Here is a 17,631-nt window from a genome sequence, read left to right on the forward strand (position 1 = left end):
ATCAATAACGATTGCTTTAAATTCTATTAAAATTTTAATAATTAATATATTTCACATAAATAAACTAATGTGATTATCAATATTTTGACATTGTCAGTATTATTGATCTTTTGACGCAGTCGCACAAAATCTGTTGGATTATTTTATCAATACTGATAATTGTTGAATAAATGTAAATAATAATTATGGATAATAAACCGTCATTGAGTCAGTACTTTAGTAGTTCAGAAGTACCGCCCGCTTCACAGTTCTTTGATGAAATCGGAACATCACCATCTGAAATGATACAAAGTGTTTATCTAGGAGAAAACGAAGGTATTTTTTAGTCTGAACATATTGTTGTATTAAATGACTCTTAAATATAATTTTTTAAAGTTTTATTAGTACTTACCAGACATACGTTGTTACAGTTAATACAACAATAAATGTCTTCTCTCAAAATGCAACAACTTCCCTTGTCCAAGAACCAAAAGTGTCTCAAGACATGAATTTCGGTAGTGTTTTACCCACTGTTAGTGGTTCTACTGCGATTCCAGCTACAAGTCTGCCAGATCCATCAACTTTCTTCGACACTATAGGTCCGGAGCCACAATTGGGACCCAATAAGATTGCTATGACCACCTCATCTTTAATTACTGAAGCATTGGATGGGTTAAGCATTAAGGTAAACTACCTATATCAGGGATGAGAACACATGGCCTGCAGGCCACTTGCCGCCCATTAAACATTTTTGTGTAACCTACTAAGCCTTTCTAAAATTTTATTTGTTTTATCTACTTACTCTTGTTAATATATAATTAAAATATAAATCATAATGAAATTATAGTACATGCTAAACCGAAATAATCAAGTACTGATAAAAATGTAGAGATGGGCAATTAGAAAGCTGTGTAGATATTACATATCCAGTTGTATTGAAAAACTGTGCCTAATTCCTCAATAATATTTTTAAGTGTATTTATTTATCCATTCTTGTCTTTTTTATTTTAAATTTGCCATAAAATTTGCTCTTTCTCTTATTCTGATGTTTATTAAAAATAAAGATTAATAAATTGTTACATTATGCGCCCGCCAAAAAATTTTAAAATTGAAATTGGCCCATTTAGAAAAGTTGGTCACCCCTGATCTACATCTTTCTTACAGTTATTCTTACATTTTAAACAATTATAAGCACAGCAAATGTATTTTTTTTCTAATTGAACTCTATGATTGCTGTTAATTTGATGCAAATTTGTGTAAAGATAGTGTTGCGTGAATGAAGCGAGATAGATAAAATTACTTGTTTCTGTTAATTTATATTATTATTGACTTATTGAAGTCACTTCCATAACTTCTTATAATTAAGTCTGGCCTATACTAGTGAGACAATGTATTCCATCTGCATTTAAGTAGGAAATATAGATATAAAATAGTTTCTGCTATACATTTATATGTTAGTTACTTAAGAAAGGTCTTTTATTATTTCTTGCTATAAAAAACTAACCATTTTGGAACTGTGCTTGTTGCCCATGATATGAAAGCACATAGTTGAGTGTTGACTTTAGTCATCAACAAAGAAATTTAAACTATCTCTGCAATTATAGTTTATTATAATAACATTAGGTGAACATAATGCATATCTGTATCAGCTTGTAATGTAAAACACTCATCACAAGTGTGTTAAAGAGTAAGTAGCACTCAGTTTTTGCAGGGCTTTCACCTGTGGCTATTGACTATAGTTGACACTCATACTAAAGTGGTTAAGAATAATTGTATCTGGAATAAATATAATAATATCAAATCTATTTTAAATTCCTAGGTATATGAAGCCTGTTTATCAATGCAACCATGCCAGCATGGTTTCTCTGGTTTGAGAAATGCAATTCACTCAATAACTCTCAATAACCGTCATGAGTCTAAGATCTGCTCACACTCATATAACATCTATCATTCCACACCTCCATCATTTGCCTGTAAACATATGAAAAAAACTGTCTTAAGTAAATATGACATTGGTATCTAATGGATTCTGGCATTATTTTGCGGAAGTCTAAGTAAGAAAAGGACCAAAGGCGTGCCCGCTGATAAATGTACATGCAGCAAACAATGAAAATTATACAACTACCACTTAAATCATTCAACACTTGTTCCAACCCTCCATGGGGCATCCTCAGTAGTAATGTTACACTGATTAGTGCCAAACACAGAGTGATAATGACACTGGTGCTTTTTATTAAATCCTGATACATAGATCAAAAGAGCTGTTTGTTAATAAAAAAAATTTTTTTGCTAAATTTATCAAATGACAAAAGTATTTCTTACTTGTCCTATGTAAAATAATAACTTATGATAATTTCAAGTGGAAACAAAATAAAAAAGGTTTTTAGACTGTTAAAAATGTATATATTTAAAAAAAATGTTTTATAAAATCATGACATGTCTTTCAGACAAAGCCATTAATTTGTAGGATATCCTTCTAAATTTAGATGTGGCATTTGAAAACAGATACACATTTAAATGATTTTTTTTTTAATGTAAAAGTCATTGTGACATTGATCCTGTCAACTCAACATTGCAATGCAAACTTTTTTTTATATTTATTCTTATACTTATTGTATTATATGTTTTGCTATTATTTGAATTCCAACATTATAAGTATATTATTGATAAATATTACTATAACATTCAACAGTTTTCAATAATATATTTTTAAAAATTATTTTGATTTGTAGTACAAATTCTGCAAGCATAGTTGACAATGATTATTTTTTAAATATAGTAGTTCGAATTTTAAAAAAGCCTTTTTCATTATATTATTATAATGTTATTTAGTATAACTAAAATTTAATTTTCAATAGGGTGTACCATACATAGATAGCAAATTAGCTATACATTCACCCATTTGAAGTTTTATACCTATATCATATAGTATATGCAAATAAAACAATCTTTTGTTTAAATTTAGAATCAGCCAGTTGACAAAGAAGCAGAAAGGCGTAGAGATGCCTGGTTACCTAGCGAGGAAGCAAAGAAGACATTGCTGAAGGTTGGTAACATTGCGTATTGTTTTTCGAAGAAATTATCTATATTACATTTCCCAGTGATAAATATTCGACGATAAAAGACAATCGGCTAATTTCGGCTTCGTAGTGCACTATCTCTTCGTTGTATTCTCGTCGTTGTATTTCGTGCGACAGAGATAACGCTCTACGAAGCCGAAATTGGCCGATTGTCTCTTTTCAAAGGTCGATGTGCAATATATATCGCCGGGTACTATAGTAAATTTTCTTTTATAGTATATGGCTTGCTGTGACCTTATATCATCTTCCAACTACCGTCTACAACGCGTCTACCGTCTCCTGGTCACCACCAGAGAACCTTTCGGCGTCAGCAGCCGAAGTGTTCATCTTACGCCCCCACTGTACTCCAGACGAGCAACTCTTCGAGCTATATCAGTGACCTTGCCTTATGTAGCTCAAACCTTACATATATTTATTCCCTCACATCTGTATATCGTGTCTCCTTTGATTCTTATTAGTTATTGATCCCGACGCAAATAAGGGTCCAACAGTGCGAGGTAATTGACTTCCAGCGACATCTATTAGCGTTGTTCGCTACTTAAAGTTCACTCGGAGAGTAATGAAGAAGACTTAGAAGCTTCGCTGCAAGATCTATTCGGAACTGAGCGGATGAACAGAAGAACCAAGGTCACCGATGTAGTTCGAAGAAGTGCTCGTTTGAATTGGCAGGCGGCAGGGTACATCGCTTGTGTAATCAAAAGGATTCCGAGTAGCAATCACGTCGGTAGACGCTGATCCCTCCTCTAGGTGGACCGAAGACATGTGTCACGGGTAGTCGCTGGATGTGGTCAGGCATCGTGGCGATCTATGGAAGAAGCTTATGCCTTCGAGTGGCCTCTAACGGCTGACACAGTTTTTTTTTCACTTTATGAACACTGATGAAAGAAAATTTTTCAGGCACAGTCATCGCCTAAGGGATCGTTCTTCCCTGAAAGGGAAGTTCTCACCATGCCGGGCGTGGTGTTTGAAGAAGAATTGGTGAGTAACAATGTTATTATTTAAAACAATACATATCAATTATGTTTAACAGGTTTTGTAAGCGGTGAGGTAGGTGGAAAATGTTCGATGGGGTGATATAAGAGACTACTTGACTTATATTATGGCCCACCATCGCGGCTGCTGAAGCTAAAGCTCAAGTTAGGTAGCTTTTGCACCGTACGCCAACTAGAGCTGCTGGCATAACGTAAAAGTCAGGGTACGTGGCCAAAGAGTTAGAGATAATTATTGAAAAAATAAATAAATAAAGCAAAGGTAATCAGGAATTAACTGAACGCAAAGATTGAAAGATTTTGGGAAGAATGTTGGGAAACATTCCACACATGGCATTGGAACAAATATATGTGTGTGTATATATATAAATAGTCTAGAAAGAACAATGCCATGAATATATAAGATATATACTAAATCATCATAACATATAGAAATATGGTAACGGTGAAATAAAATTGCATATACAGGGTGATGGAATGAGCAGTGGTAGTGCAGCGGTAGAGTACTGAAACTTGCGATTGTTGTCGCGTGTTCGATTCCCGTTGACACAAATTTAAATAATTTACACTGGCGTTGAAATCAGGGAGGAGACAATACCCTCCCTGATAGGCTGAAAAGAAACCATGAAAGAATTCCTCAGTTATTGCAAAAGAATTATACAATATGCAATAGAAAAAAATAAAAGTTAGGCATCAACAAACAAAAACAAAAAAGATATGTAAAAATAAATAATATTAAACTGTGATAGAGATAAAGATAAAAATGTGATACAACAAAACTAGAAATTAAGAAAATGTAAAATGAAAAGAGGACGAAAGAATGGTAAAACAGAGCAAAAGGGAAAGAAATCAGAATTGTGGTATAAAAGAACAGAACAAACAACAGAATGAAAGATTATGTGAAGAATGAAAGAGAAGAGAATGAAAATAAAATAATTAAGTGAATAAATTAACTGCTAATAAAGTTCCTATCCCACCATAAATAGGGGTACGAGAGGCCCCCAATAGCGGGGGTCATAAAAAAAAATAATTCACACTTTGTACATTACACACAAGTTTCTAGAGGATGAGTAACAGCGTGTGTAATACCACAGTACGATCTTCAAACCGCCCTGCCAAGCGTTGTGATAATAATGTATCCTCCCATAGATATCTTTTAGGGATTCCTATGCCTTATTTTTCATTCATATTGTATGTATTTGTGTGTACCTACTCTGCCCTCTCCTTCACGTCTCTTATCACCCTCCAAAGGTTGTCTGGTAGAGATCGACTCTAGCGATAAGACTGCCTCTTGTACCTCTAAATAAATTGTTTCTTTGTTAATATCTATGGTGTAAAATAAAATGCAAATAAAAATGAAGTAAACATGTTTAAAGGACCGCGTGTTGTTCACCCCTGCTATATACAATATATACTGATTATCTCTACACCAATATCTCGCTTTGCGTCGTGGTTACGTTCCAAAAAAACACGACGCAAATTGTAACGCCGCAATGTGAATTAAGATTTTCTATAGCAAACCATGTAAAGATCAAAGATAGGTTCCAGGGTTACGAAAATACTACTTTTTAAAAGGAAAATTCAACAAAGTAAACATTTTTAAAACCAAAATAATAAAACTCTGCCAATAAATAAATTGGAATAATATTTACTTTTTTTGTAATTAGAAACAACACGTAAAAATTTATATAACTTTATTCTTTTCTTTTATCAAAAGCACAACACACTACATTACAACACACTACGTAATTGAAACTGAACTCCAAAATTAGCAAAACAAAGTGAAAATAAAACTGTATTCAAATTGCGTTGATTTTTAGTTAGAAAGGGAATCCCCGAGTTTTGATGGCATGGCGCAATTAGAAAAAAGTGTTGCCGTCTTATAGAAAAAAAAATAAAAAAAAATTTAACTCTCGAACCCAAAACAACGCAACCTCGAAAATCTAACGACGCACAGTGAAAATTAGTACTAATTAAGCAGCGACGAAATTTCGAAAGTAACGCAAAACGAAACGACGCAAAGCGTGGTAATGGTGTATATCACTCTGTTGTTACGTCTGGAGGTGTACAAAAGGCAACTAAGAGTGTATTGTAAAAGAGCCGACGAAGGGGTGTTTTAGACAGTAGAAGTCTGGCACTGCCTGGGCCCACCATTCCCAGGCGTCCATTAAAAAAAGTACAAATATTTAATGGAATCAGGCGTTACCTCGCGGAAGTCCATCCTAAGTAAGAAAAGGACCAATATTTAGTCACTTCCGTACATGCAGTGGTAGACCTGCAATGAAAAACACAGAGTGCTTTTGTGTTTGGCACTAATCGGTGTAACATAACTCCTGAAGATGCCCCGTGGAGGGGTGAAACACGTGTCGAGTAATTTGGTGGTGGCGGTTGTGTGATTCGCATTGTTTGCCGCATACGCATTTATCAGCGGGCTGGCGGGCGGTGCATTTCATTGCACGACTACCACTGCATGTGCGGAAGTGGCTAAAAAAAGTCCAGTAAAAAAGGCTCTAATTTAAAGGTGTCTTTGTCTATATACAAAAAAAAAGTAAGAGTGTAAAATGTGTAAATAATTATACACAGGCAGATGCGCTACAAGAGGTCGCGGTTAAATATCTTGGAGTGAGTTCGGCGGGTAGTCGAGGAGTGGTAAGAGCTGAACATGTGAGTAGAGATGAAGCCGGACTGAGGGAGCTCCTCCGTACAGGTTACCTGAGGGCAGCAGTCAACCTTACTGCCACTTTGTTAGCTGCAGCTGGTCAGGGTAAGATACCTCTAATATATAAAATTCTCGTGTCACGATGTTCGAACTTGAACTCCTCTGAAACGGCTTGACTGATTTTTACCAAATTTAATATGCGTATTCAGTAGGTCTGAGAATCGGCTACTATCTATTTTCCATACCCCTAAGTGGTAAGGGTGGTCCACCCCTAAATTTTATTTTTAATTTTTTAGACAATTTTTTTGGTTTTTATTTTTTTATGATACAGCATACAAAAATACATACAAACTTAAATTTTCACCCCTCTACGATCAACCCTTATTTTTTATTTGTAAATTAAAATATCAATTTTTTTTTGCAAAACAACGTTTGCAAGATCAGCTAGTATCTATATAAAAAAATTGTCATATGTATATTATTCTTCACCAATTTTTCCTTATAGACACTAGGTGCAGCGGCTATATAAGACAGTGATCAAATAATAAGTTGAAATCACCAGTGTGTTTTTGATGATCTACGGCTCCGAGTCGTGGTCGCTTACGTCATCGTATTATTATTATTACTATGATCTATGTTCCACAGACATTAGCGTCCTTGTCTTCATTTTACATTTATGCATGTTAATCTAATAGATTCAGGTGTTAACTCGCGGAAGTGCATCTTAACTAAGAAAGGGATTAATATATAGCTACTTCCGCTATGCAGCAGTAGTCATGTAAAATCGCTTAAAGCTTACGCGTACGCTAAGCAAAAAAAAATTTGCTCACGTGACTATTAGTGGTAGTGGGGGGAGGTAGCATATAAATGGCAGAGCGTTGACGAACGGAGATTCTGACGTAAATTTTTTTTTAGTTTATTAGCTCGCGGATTTCGGATCCGCGAGCCCTGAGTCCGATGAAGCTGTAAAAGCCAAAACGGCTAACAGCGCCCATCAACTTTCGAATATAGCCATAGCCATAGGACGGAGATTACTCGGTGTTTGGCAATGGTCGATGTAACATCTCCTGAGGATGCCCCGTAACACGTGTAGAGTAGATTAACGGTGGTAGTTGTGTTTCGCATTGTTTGCCGCATGCACATTTATCGGCGGGCTGGCGGGCGGTGCATTTCATTGCACGACTACCGCTGCATAGCGGAAGTAGCTATATATTAGTCCCTTTGTTAGTTTTCATGTTAAGTTTAGGTAAAAAAGTAAGACTCTTATTCTATCTTAACGCCTTAACAATGTCCAGTTTTAAGATTACGTTTCGTGTAACCTTCAGATTTCTGCTCCATATTGGCATCATCAGGTTGTGCGGTTGCCGTATTCCACATCGATGAACCTTGCGATCGCGTCTTGAGTCTCGTCCGTGTGATACACGCACGTGTGTGACGTGATATTGCTACCGCCGCACGGACACTGTTAAACAGCCCAGTGTGTCTGTTGTGATGATGCACATGTATTCCAGGTTTTGGTAGAATGCATCGTCCCACAAAACACACCCCACGCTCCTTGCAGTTGTGGCTAACGCGTTTCGCGGTGATGCTCAGAATTAAAATGCACGAGCCGTTAGTCAAAGAGGCTGAACCGTTTGGTGATTTCAGCAAACCGGATATGTTTTATCAGGTATATATTATGTTTATACTGATATCATTTTTAACCCATAATCCTATGTCGACATAACTTTTATCTATTATGTACAACTAATAATTACATTTTTATTTCGTTATTTATACCACCTTTTGGTTTAGTGGGCTTAATATTCTATACTAGCCATACCCGCGACTTCGTTCACGTGGAATTCGACAAAAAACATTTAGTATCATTTTTGTTTAAGAATTTTTATAGAATGAAAGTAGCTCAATTTATTCTTTTTTTTAATCAGAAATCTGCCGGTATAAGTCCTGTCAAAATCCAGGTACAACTATTTTAGAGATTAGTCCGAACAAACAGGCAGACATACAGAGGAAAATTTTTTTAAAAAAATTCCGGAGTTGTATATACGAATGTACTATATTTATATACATATAGTTAAAATGAGTCTGGGATAACTTTGTAGGTGATGAAATTGATATTTGGAAGAATAAATAAAGAAATTATTTATTCATTTCTTTAATTTATTTAATATTCTTTATTGTACACGATAAGATACATAATATACAGATATAACAATATACAGAAAAGTACAATGGGCGGTCTTATCACTCAAGGCAATCTCTTACAGACAACCATAGTAAGGAAAAGATAATAGCACTTATAAAGGGTAGTTCACGTTCAAATTATATTTTATTTTAAGAATTTTTCTGGAATAAAAGTAGCCTAATTTACTAAGTCCTGTTAAAATCCAGGTCCAGCTATTTCAGAGAATAGCCCGAACAAACAGAAAGACGTACAGACGAAAATTAAAATAAAAATGGAATTTGTACCGTATATATATTCATATATATGTAGTTGAAAGGGGACGGGGATAACTTTGAAGGTGATGAAATTGATATTTGGAAGAATAAATAAGAAGAAATTATATTTTATAAAGAAATATAAATTAGTTTTTGATTAGAGTAATATGTGATTTTATCAACTTTGTTGCCGGTATCGCGCCGGCGCGAGATATTTACCGAATAACTTTTATGATTTAATGGAATCAGGCGTTACCCCTCAACGGGGCATCCTCAGGAGCCATGCCACACCGATTAGTGCCAAACACAGAGTTGACTCCAATGTACGTCCTGTGTTTGGCACTAATCGGTGTAACATAACTCCTGAAGATGCCCCGTGGAGGAGTGAAACACGTGTTGAGTAGTTTGACGGTGGCGATGTGTGATTCGCGTTGTTTGCCGCATACGCATTTATCAGCGGGCTAGCGGGCGGTGCATTTTATTGCACGACTACCACTGCATGTGCGGGGGTGGCTGAGTATTGGTCCTTTTCCAACTTTGAGACAGTACGGCGCCGGCATCGTGCAAAGTAGCATGCTAATGTGTCAGCACTGCGCTTGAACGTTCTAATTTGTTTGGTTTTTAGTTAGCTTTTTTATTGTGCTTGCAATATTAGTGCCAAAAACCGTCAGACCCGGCACTGATAGAGATAATTCCTTTCGCAGTGCCGGTCTCGCGCCGGCGCGTGATGTTTTTGATTTCCTATTTTTTTATTTTAATTATCTTATATATATGCAAATTTTACGTAATAACATTTGAATCGAAAAAACTAAAGTTGCTTCAGACTGACTGACATGTTCAAGACACTGTGAATCTATTAAAACTTGACCATGCCGATATATTGATATTTATTATCTGTGCCTTCAGTTCTATCCTGACACATATGAGAATCGAACCGGCAGTTTGGTGCCGTTCTCTTTGAGGCTGCTGGTAGCTGAGCTACCAGGGCATGTTGGCAAGCCAGAAGAAGCTACCGATCGACTTTATGCCATGTTGGATATCATACGAAAGGTAAATTCGTATAATATATTATCTTCCTACTTCAATAGATTACTGCGCGCTAAACTGGAAGAGATCGTATATACATATAAATATACATATATATATATATATATATATATATATATATATACACCTATACCTCACTTTGCGTCGTGGTTACGTTCCAAAAAAACAGGACGCATATTGAAACGCCGTTAAGTGAATTAAGATTTTCTATAGCAAACCGGGTAAACATCGAAGATAGGTTTCAAGGTCACGAAAATACTACTTTTTAAAAAGGAAATTGACATATTAAACATTTAATTATATATAATAAATTAAAAAAAATAACCCCTCCAATAAATAAATTGGAATAATACTTACCTTTTTTGTAACCAGAAACAACACGTAAAAATTATATAAATTTATTATTCTCTTTTAAAAAAAAGCACAAGACACTACGTAATTGAAACTGAAATCTTAAAATAAGCAAAACAAAAGCAAAAGTGAAAATAAAACTGTATTCAAATTGCGTTGACTTTTAAATTTGAAAGGGAATTCCCGAGTTTTGATGGCATGGCAATTAAAAACAAAGGTGTTGCCATCTTTAGAAAAACAAAGAAAATTTCAAAAAAAATTATAGTCTCGAACCCAAAACAACGTAACCTCGAAAATGTAACGACGCACAGTGAAAATTAGTACTAATTAAGCAGCGACGCAACTTCGAAAAAAACTTAAAACGAAACTATCAAAGCGAGGTATTGGTTTATATGTATATATATATATGTATATATATCAGAGGCAGAGGGGGATGAGGAAAATCTGACGGAAGAAGGTGAGGAACATCCTCCTGATCATTCCATTCCGTATCCATAATTCCACTTGAGGGTAGGTTGTTGAATTTAACACAAGTTGTCGCGGATCACTTATTATTATTTAAAGAAAACAAACAAATTGTTATTAAAAATCATCGACCTAACAAAGACTAATTGAGATAAAAGAATTAACAAAAGAATAGAGTTGAGTAAAAGCGACGTTCTCGGCGCGACGTGTGCGTACTATGGCTGCCAAAGCACGACTGCTCTGCAATCGCGCGCGCGCACGCTGTCTTGTATAAATCATACTTTGTGAAATTAATTATATATGATTACCACTACTCACAAACAAGTCGGAGGATGGATAGAAGCGTCTTAAGTCCCATAATACCACACTGGGATCGCAAATCCCACAAGTCTATGGGCTGAAATTAGTCCACGAAAATTTATCTGCTTTAATATTGAAGAGAACAGAAACTTTTGTCTTAATTTCTTCTGCAAAAAGTTAAATTCTTCTTAAGTATAAGTGTAGTTGTAGTATATAATAAGGTTCCACAAGATACCTTAAGGCCTTCCGTTTCTTAGTTTTAAACCTAAAATTAAAAGTATATTATTAAACATATCTTATTATAGCATTTTTTTTGTTATTTTATTTAGCATCTAGTGATAACGGTGGTAGCTTATGTTCAAATGAATAAATATATTTTGAATTTGAATTAGATATTGTTTTTCAGATGCTATCGAATCTTAGACAAGGTAAAACTGAAGATGGAACTGGATCCTTGAGTTCGGACCAAGATAAAACGGAGTCCATCAGGCTGTGGTCTGGAAGAAAGACCAGGGTACTGCATTCCATAGTCAACTGTGCAATCGCTTTGAAGGTATTTATAATTTATTTATTTATTTATAGAAAATATGCATCTGTCAATTGTTTTTACTAGTAGTAGATTATAAAACAGTGTTTCGAAATGTGAATCCCACGCCTCCCAGTGGGATACCGGGTGATTTGAAATTACTTAAAAATTATCTATACATTTACTCCCTTGAAGCTTTTCAGACAATGTTACGTATGTTTACAACTGTGATCAATTTTCATGCAGGCAACGATCGAAAGGCTGGCAAGTGGCGACTACAAGCCGGTAGACCAATCACATGGTCAAGGTTTCAGGAAGTTAACGAATGCGGGCAGCGCCAAACCGTTCACCGTGGTGATAAATGCCATCACTGGTTTAGCTCAAATCCAGCGACTATCGGCTCTCGTGAACCATTCGGCGCCACAGGCTGTCGATTGATATGAGCTTACTGCCATTTCAGAAGAGTCACTCTTCGAGCTCAAAAAAAAGTTGTAAAATAAATCCGTTATAAAATTGATGTACACGGGAAAACAATTAAACCAATTAAAACTGTGATACTGTAATAGGAATGAATAACTGAAGTGTTTGAGAATGTACGAAATGAATGGAATGATTGAGAAAGGAAGATGGAATTTTAGAATGATAGAAGGAGGAAAAAAGATATTGTGTACTATGAAAGACAAGAAAAATTCAAGTGAAAAAATTATTAAGAAATACAAAACCCTGTTCCCAATTAAATAGGGGGTGGAAGGATAGGTCCACAATAGCGGGGGCCATAAAAAAAACTCTTCGAGCTCTGATCATTTCTCTCCGGGTGATTCTCTGTTTCTCTGGTCAATTTCAAGCAACTACACGACCGTATCTTCAGATTCCATCAGCTATAAGACGGACGTCGTATGCTGTGCTTGCAATTCTATGGTCTTTACACTAATCCAGGACTTCACCACACCAGGGTTTATTTATTCAACCCTATGCCCTGTAAGAATTTTTACTTTTTTTTTCTCAGTAAATATATTTATTACAGGATTACCGTTTGGCCAGTAAGATTCTGGTGTCCCTTCAAAAGAAAGCACATTCGCCTACGCAGAAGAGAGCTCTGTCGAGCGCCCTCTGTCGCATGTGGCTTCTAGCAGGACACGTGAAAGCTGCTATGCTACATCTAGAAGATGCTAAGGAAACTCGACATCTGCTGTAAGTTTTATCTGTTCTCATAATTTCTCAGATGTGTCAAGTGCTATGCATCAGCGACGAATTGGACCAGGCCGTGGTGTATTGTCGCTCTCTTTCACACGATATATGTAAACAATTATATTTCTGTGGAATTTCCCTTTTCGATGCGCCGCTGATGGTGATGTAATGTAGCTATTATATATGTAATTGCAAAAACAAAGGCAACGACGTTGATATCTGTGGAATATAGGAGAAAAAAACAAGTCCAACACTTCTGTCCTACCCATGAGTGATGCAAATCACTCTAAATAAGGTGATGATACATCTGAACCTTGCATGGGTTCTTCGAGAATTTTTTGTGACCAAAATTCCGCGACTAAGTGGCAATTGTAGCAGAGACGAGTGTTCAAAGTGGCATGATGACATGCCACGAACTCGACTCGTAATATTACAGGTGTGATGTGGAAAAACGTTTATTGAATAATTAACATAATTTGTGCCCGGAAAATGAATAATGCGCCTACGAGCGGTTGCGCATCGTTCCCTAGTTCAAATCCGACTCCCCGAGAACTGCAACGGACGCGGGCGCACGTGCTGCGCCTTGGCTACATGCCAAGGCGCAAGCAAGAGCGCGTATAGTGCACGCCGTGCGAGTGAGCGAGACGAGTGGGCGAGACGAGCAAACGGTTGAGCGTTGTGACGACGTCCGCGGGAACTTTCACATATGGCGGCTTTTTATGTAGCAATATTATTACATAGGTTATTTTCTATATATTTTTAGATGTCCAACTCCGGATGTACGGGAGTATGTGGATCTTGGTTTAATAGACATAGCCCACGGCAAGTACCAGGAGGCTTATAATAACTTTGTCAGGGCGGCTGAACAGGAACCAACTAATATCATGGTAAGATATATTTTATTTTACTATATATATACAGTACTCAGCGATAAATAATGCACATTGGCCTTTGGAAAGAGACAATCGGCTAATTTTAGGCTTCATAGAGCGCTATCTCTGTCGCACGAAATACAAACAGTCCGGTATCTATTAGGAGCTGTTACAACAAGTATCATTTGCCTCTTTTGATAATCATATTTTTTCTTTGTATAAAATACACCAATTTTTCTATAAGTGGTGGCTTTAGGTTGAGGTAAAATTAAATAAAAAACATGTTCACATTATGGTTAGGTATTTAATTATTTTGGAAAATTACAACTGTAAAAATATTTATCAATATAAGCAAATGACACTTCGAGCGACAGAGATAGCGCTCTACGAAGCCGAAATTAGCCGATTGTCTCTTTCCAAATGTCTACACAAAACATCCTTCAAAATGGTTTGGACTGAGCCAAATGACATATCAACTTTTGTCAAACGGACGCTTGGCAAATGTTATAGACTGGCATACTAACCTACGAAAAAAAAATATCTACTTTTCTAATGCAAAGTTATAAATGACAATTTCACTTTACTTTTTGATCACATCGGTATATATATGTACATAGAGTTGACAGTATAGGTATAAAAACTTTGAAATGAATGCATGGCTATTTTTTCTGCAAAAAACTCTTTATAATCACCCTGCATAAGGTGAACATTCTAAAATATGATTAACATAAAATTAATAGGCCAATAAAAAGCAGGGAAGGACATCTATAAGCCTTCACCCTGTATATAAATGATATTTATCTACAGGTAGCAAACAATCTGGCAGTCTGTCTCCTGTACATGGGTCGTTTGAAGGAGGCGATCGCTGTCCTCCAGAAGGCAATCAACTCTGATCCTGAGAGAGGACTTAATGAGAGTCTCCTCGTCAACCTCTGCACTCTCTACGAGCTGGAGTCATCCAAGACTAACGAGAAGAAGCTCAACCTTCTACGGATGCTGTGCAAACACAAGAGTGACACCATACCGAATGTTCTGGAATGTTTGAAGCTCGGTTAGATGATCAGAATATCATCATCATTTGAAATTGATGTCCAGCAGACAGCGCTTATTATTGCTTATTTAAAATGTGTTTAGGTATATTTGGCGTGGGTAGACCCATCACTAGGATCGACGACTTAGTCAAGGTCGCTGGAAGTAGCTGGTAGCTGTCATCGTTCTGATCTTTGATGGGAGGCTTCCACCATAGATTCTTAAAGGAACCGGTTGGAAGATGGCTTCATTCATAATATTCGAATGTCTTTGTCAATAAAATCTCTTGCAGCGATTGTCTGCCCTTGGTCTTTACACCAAAACCTTTGGATCCTGGTGGCCATGTGTACTGCGATATGGCCTACCCACTGCTACTAACTTTCCAAATCTGCTTGGGTATGTCGGTTTTTTTTTAGTCTCATTTCTCATTCAATCACTTAAAGGAAATATCCATTTTAATGACTCGTTGAGTGATTGAAGGCTTATTACATTCTCAGAGATACACCCTGTTAACACATTAAACTCGTGAGCGGTCTACGAGTTTTCACGTGTTCCGTGTTCCATCTGGTACAGAGATCACGAAGCAACCCGTATTCTCACTCTGTCTTTAAATGTGCTTTAATACGTCTTTGGGATTGGCCATGAACCAATACGTCAAACAATAATTCCTAGTGCTGTCTCACTCGCATAGTACCTACACGCAGACCTATGCTGGTTCAGTCACCCACAAGTTGTACTACGCAAGATGTATAGCGGTAAAATAAAGAAGCCGAATGAAGCAATCAAAGAAGGAAGCGTAGCAGCAAGCTAGAAAAGAATCAAACCGTCTAGCAATATTGAATGCAGTGTTTCTTATACGTTAGACGAACTTTTACTTAACCACCTATCTCCTACATCGTATCCTGCTTTGTATATTTTATAATAATTATTATGTTTTAATAATAGCTGAAGTGCGTCTTTTTAAGCAGTTTCTGAAATTTTAACAATAATTGCTTGATAAATAAAAAAGTTTTGATGATTTTAGAACATAGAAAGTTTGTCCCAAAACCCAAGGTTACAAGCATTTCTTTACAGTTCTAAATGGGTCAAGTTTCTCATCATGGTCAAACATTTGGTCTTATACTCTTTGTATAATTCTTCTTCGTTTCCTCATATCTGAAGGTCGTGGTAAAACAAGTATGTTACTGCTTCCATCTCTTTCCAGGCTGTTCTATTTTGTGGAACTTAATAAGTATACAGTGGTGTTGTAGGCTTTTGTAATGGCTTCAGATTAGAGAGTAGGTGAACGTCCTCTGGTCATTCTCCCCCCTCCCCCCACACACACACATTACAACCAGCTTCACCAAGTCTTCTGGGCTCCTTCATGCAATGTATTCTACGCAAGCAGATTGTAGATAGTTAGGTCTTTATCTAAGTATAGACGCAGTAGCGGTTGTCCCTCTATAGTACGGTACTCTTATAACGCGTTTTCATATTACGCGATTATATCTCTTATAACGATTTTCCCCCTTATAACGCGGGGATTTCTCATGTCATATTTGTGTAGGTGATTTAAAATTTATAGCTGATGCATAATCAAAACGCTTGTGTCTGCACATTGTGCCAAATGTATTCTTATTATATAAAATTAAATCATTTAATTAAATTTGATCCTCGTTTTAAAATTGTAAGTATATTGATTATACATATATGTGAAGAAGTGTTGAAGTTTTATTTATGTTTTATTTTATTTTTAATAAATTGTTTAATTTATGTCGAAGTTAATAGAGGGCGTTCCAAATAGAGGTAATACTGTCGTGATTATAAAATTAATATTTTTTTTATGTTTAAAATCTTTATTTCAAGTAATACACGCACTCTTTTCACACTAATATTTTGTTTTAGCACTTATATATATTAAAAAATCAGATTTTAAAATTAACACGCAGTAACTTATAAAGCAATAAAATATAATCTGTACTTACTTACTAAAAGGTACTTCAAACCATTGAATAAACTATATTTTCAAAAAGAGCTCCCAATTGCTGTGGGTTCCGTACAATGTTTGAATAACGCTTCACAGGCGTTTTTGTACAATTTTTCCAGATTTACAACATCCGTACACGGTTGAAATTCCTTCCACCCGCTCTAAGCGTTTTGCTAATACTTTACCAGTGCGAACAACCAACCGGCGTCATTGTTTCCAGACAATTATAACTTAGGAGTCTTCAAGACAAGACTGAATAGGTTTCTTTTAGGCAGGCATGTACCATAGTAGACTTCGTCACCAGAGAAAATAGTCAAATGCTTCGACTATCGATTTAAAAAAATCGGAGTTCTCACATAGAATGTCCAAATCATGTATAAAGTTGATTACTTTATAAATAATACCGTAACAATTTAAATTTAATTAAATACGTTTAAATATCAATGTTACTATATACATCAAGTCAGTAAAAAAAAAGAAATTAAAAATATTGTGACGTCACTACCGTAACAGATTTGAATAAACCGGAACTAATAATAGAAAATAGTAAATTAGGCATAAATTTGAACAGCAGGTTCGGTTCACAGGATACATTCTTGTATAATTCACACTGCATTATTAATTATATAGGCTTTTCAGATTTAGTTTTCAAAGGATCGATAGCAGCGACCTCTGCGTATCATAATACTGCGATTGTCAACCCGCCTGCAAAGGGTGGTGATTATGGTAAATCCCTCAATA

The 17,631-nt window shown here is 36.0% G+C and overlaps 1 protein-coding gene across 1 annotated transcript; it reads left to right on the forward strand.

Moving 5' to 3' along the window:
- Positions 1–129: 129 nt before the first annotated feature.
- Positions 130–15,855, forward strand: LOC137925406 (trafficking protein particle complex subunit 12). Its single transcript, XM_068768838.1, has 11 exons — positions 130–315; positions 411–664; positions 2,945–3,025; positions 3,957–4,037; positions 6,632–6,812; positions 8,219–8,376; positions 10,053–10,196; positions 11,716–11,862; positions 12,860–13,026; positions 13,787–13,910; positions 14,703–15,855. The coding sequence occupies exons 1-11, from the start codon at positions 186–188 to the stop codon at positions 14,949–14,951; spliced, it is 1,716 nt and encodes a 571-aa protein (XP_068624939.1). The 5' UTR covers positions 130–185; the 3' UTR covers positions 14,952–15,855.
- Positions 15,856–17,631: the final 1,776 nt, after the last annotated feature.

Source organism: Battus philenor, unplaced genomic scaffold, assembly GCF_028537555.1.
Source record: "Battus philenor isolate CCGP_79_NKW_IND1 unplaced genomic scaffold, ilBatPhil1.0.hap1 SCAF_27, whole genome shotgun sequence".
Lineage (NCBI taxonomy): Eukaryota > Metazoa > Arthropoda > Insecta > Lepidoptera > Papilionidae > Battus > Battus philenor.

Coding starts and splice junctions, on each gene's coding strand:
- LOC137925406 (XM_068768838.1), top strand. CDS start 186: ATGGATAATAAACCGTCATTGAGTCAGTACTTTAGTAGTTCAGAAGTA. Junction 4,038..6,631: donor TGGTGTTTGAAGAAGAATTG/GTGAGTAACAAT, acceptor AATTATACACAG/GCAGATGCGCTACAAGAGGT. Junction 11,863..12,859: donor ACTGTGCAATCGCTTTGAAG/GTATTTATAATT, acceptor TATTTATTACAG/GATTACCGTTTGGCCAGTAA.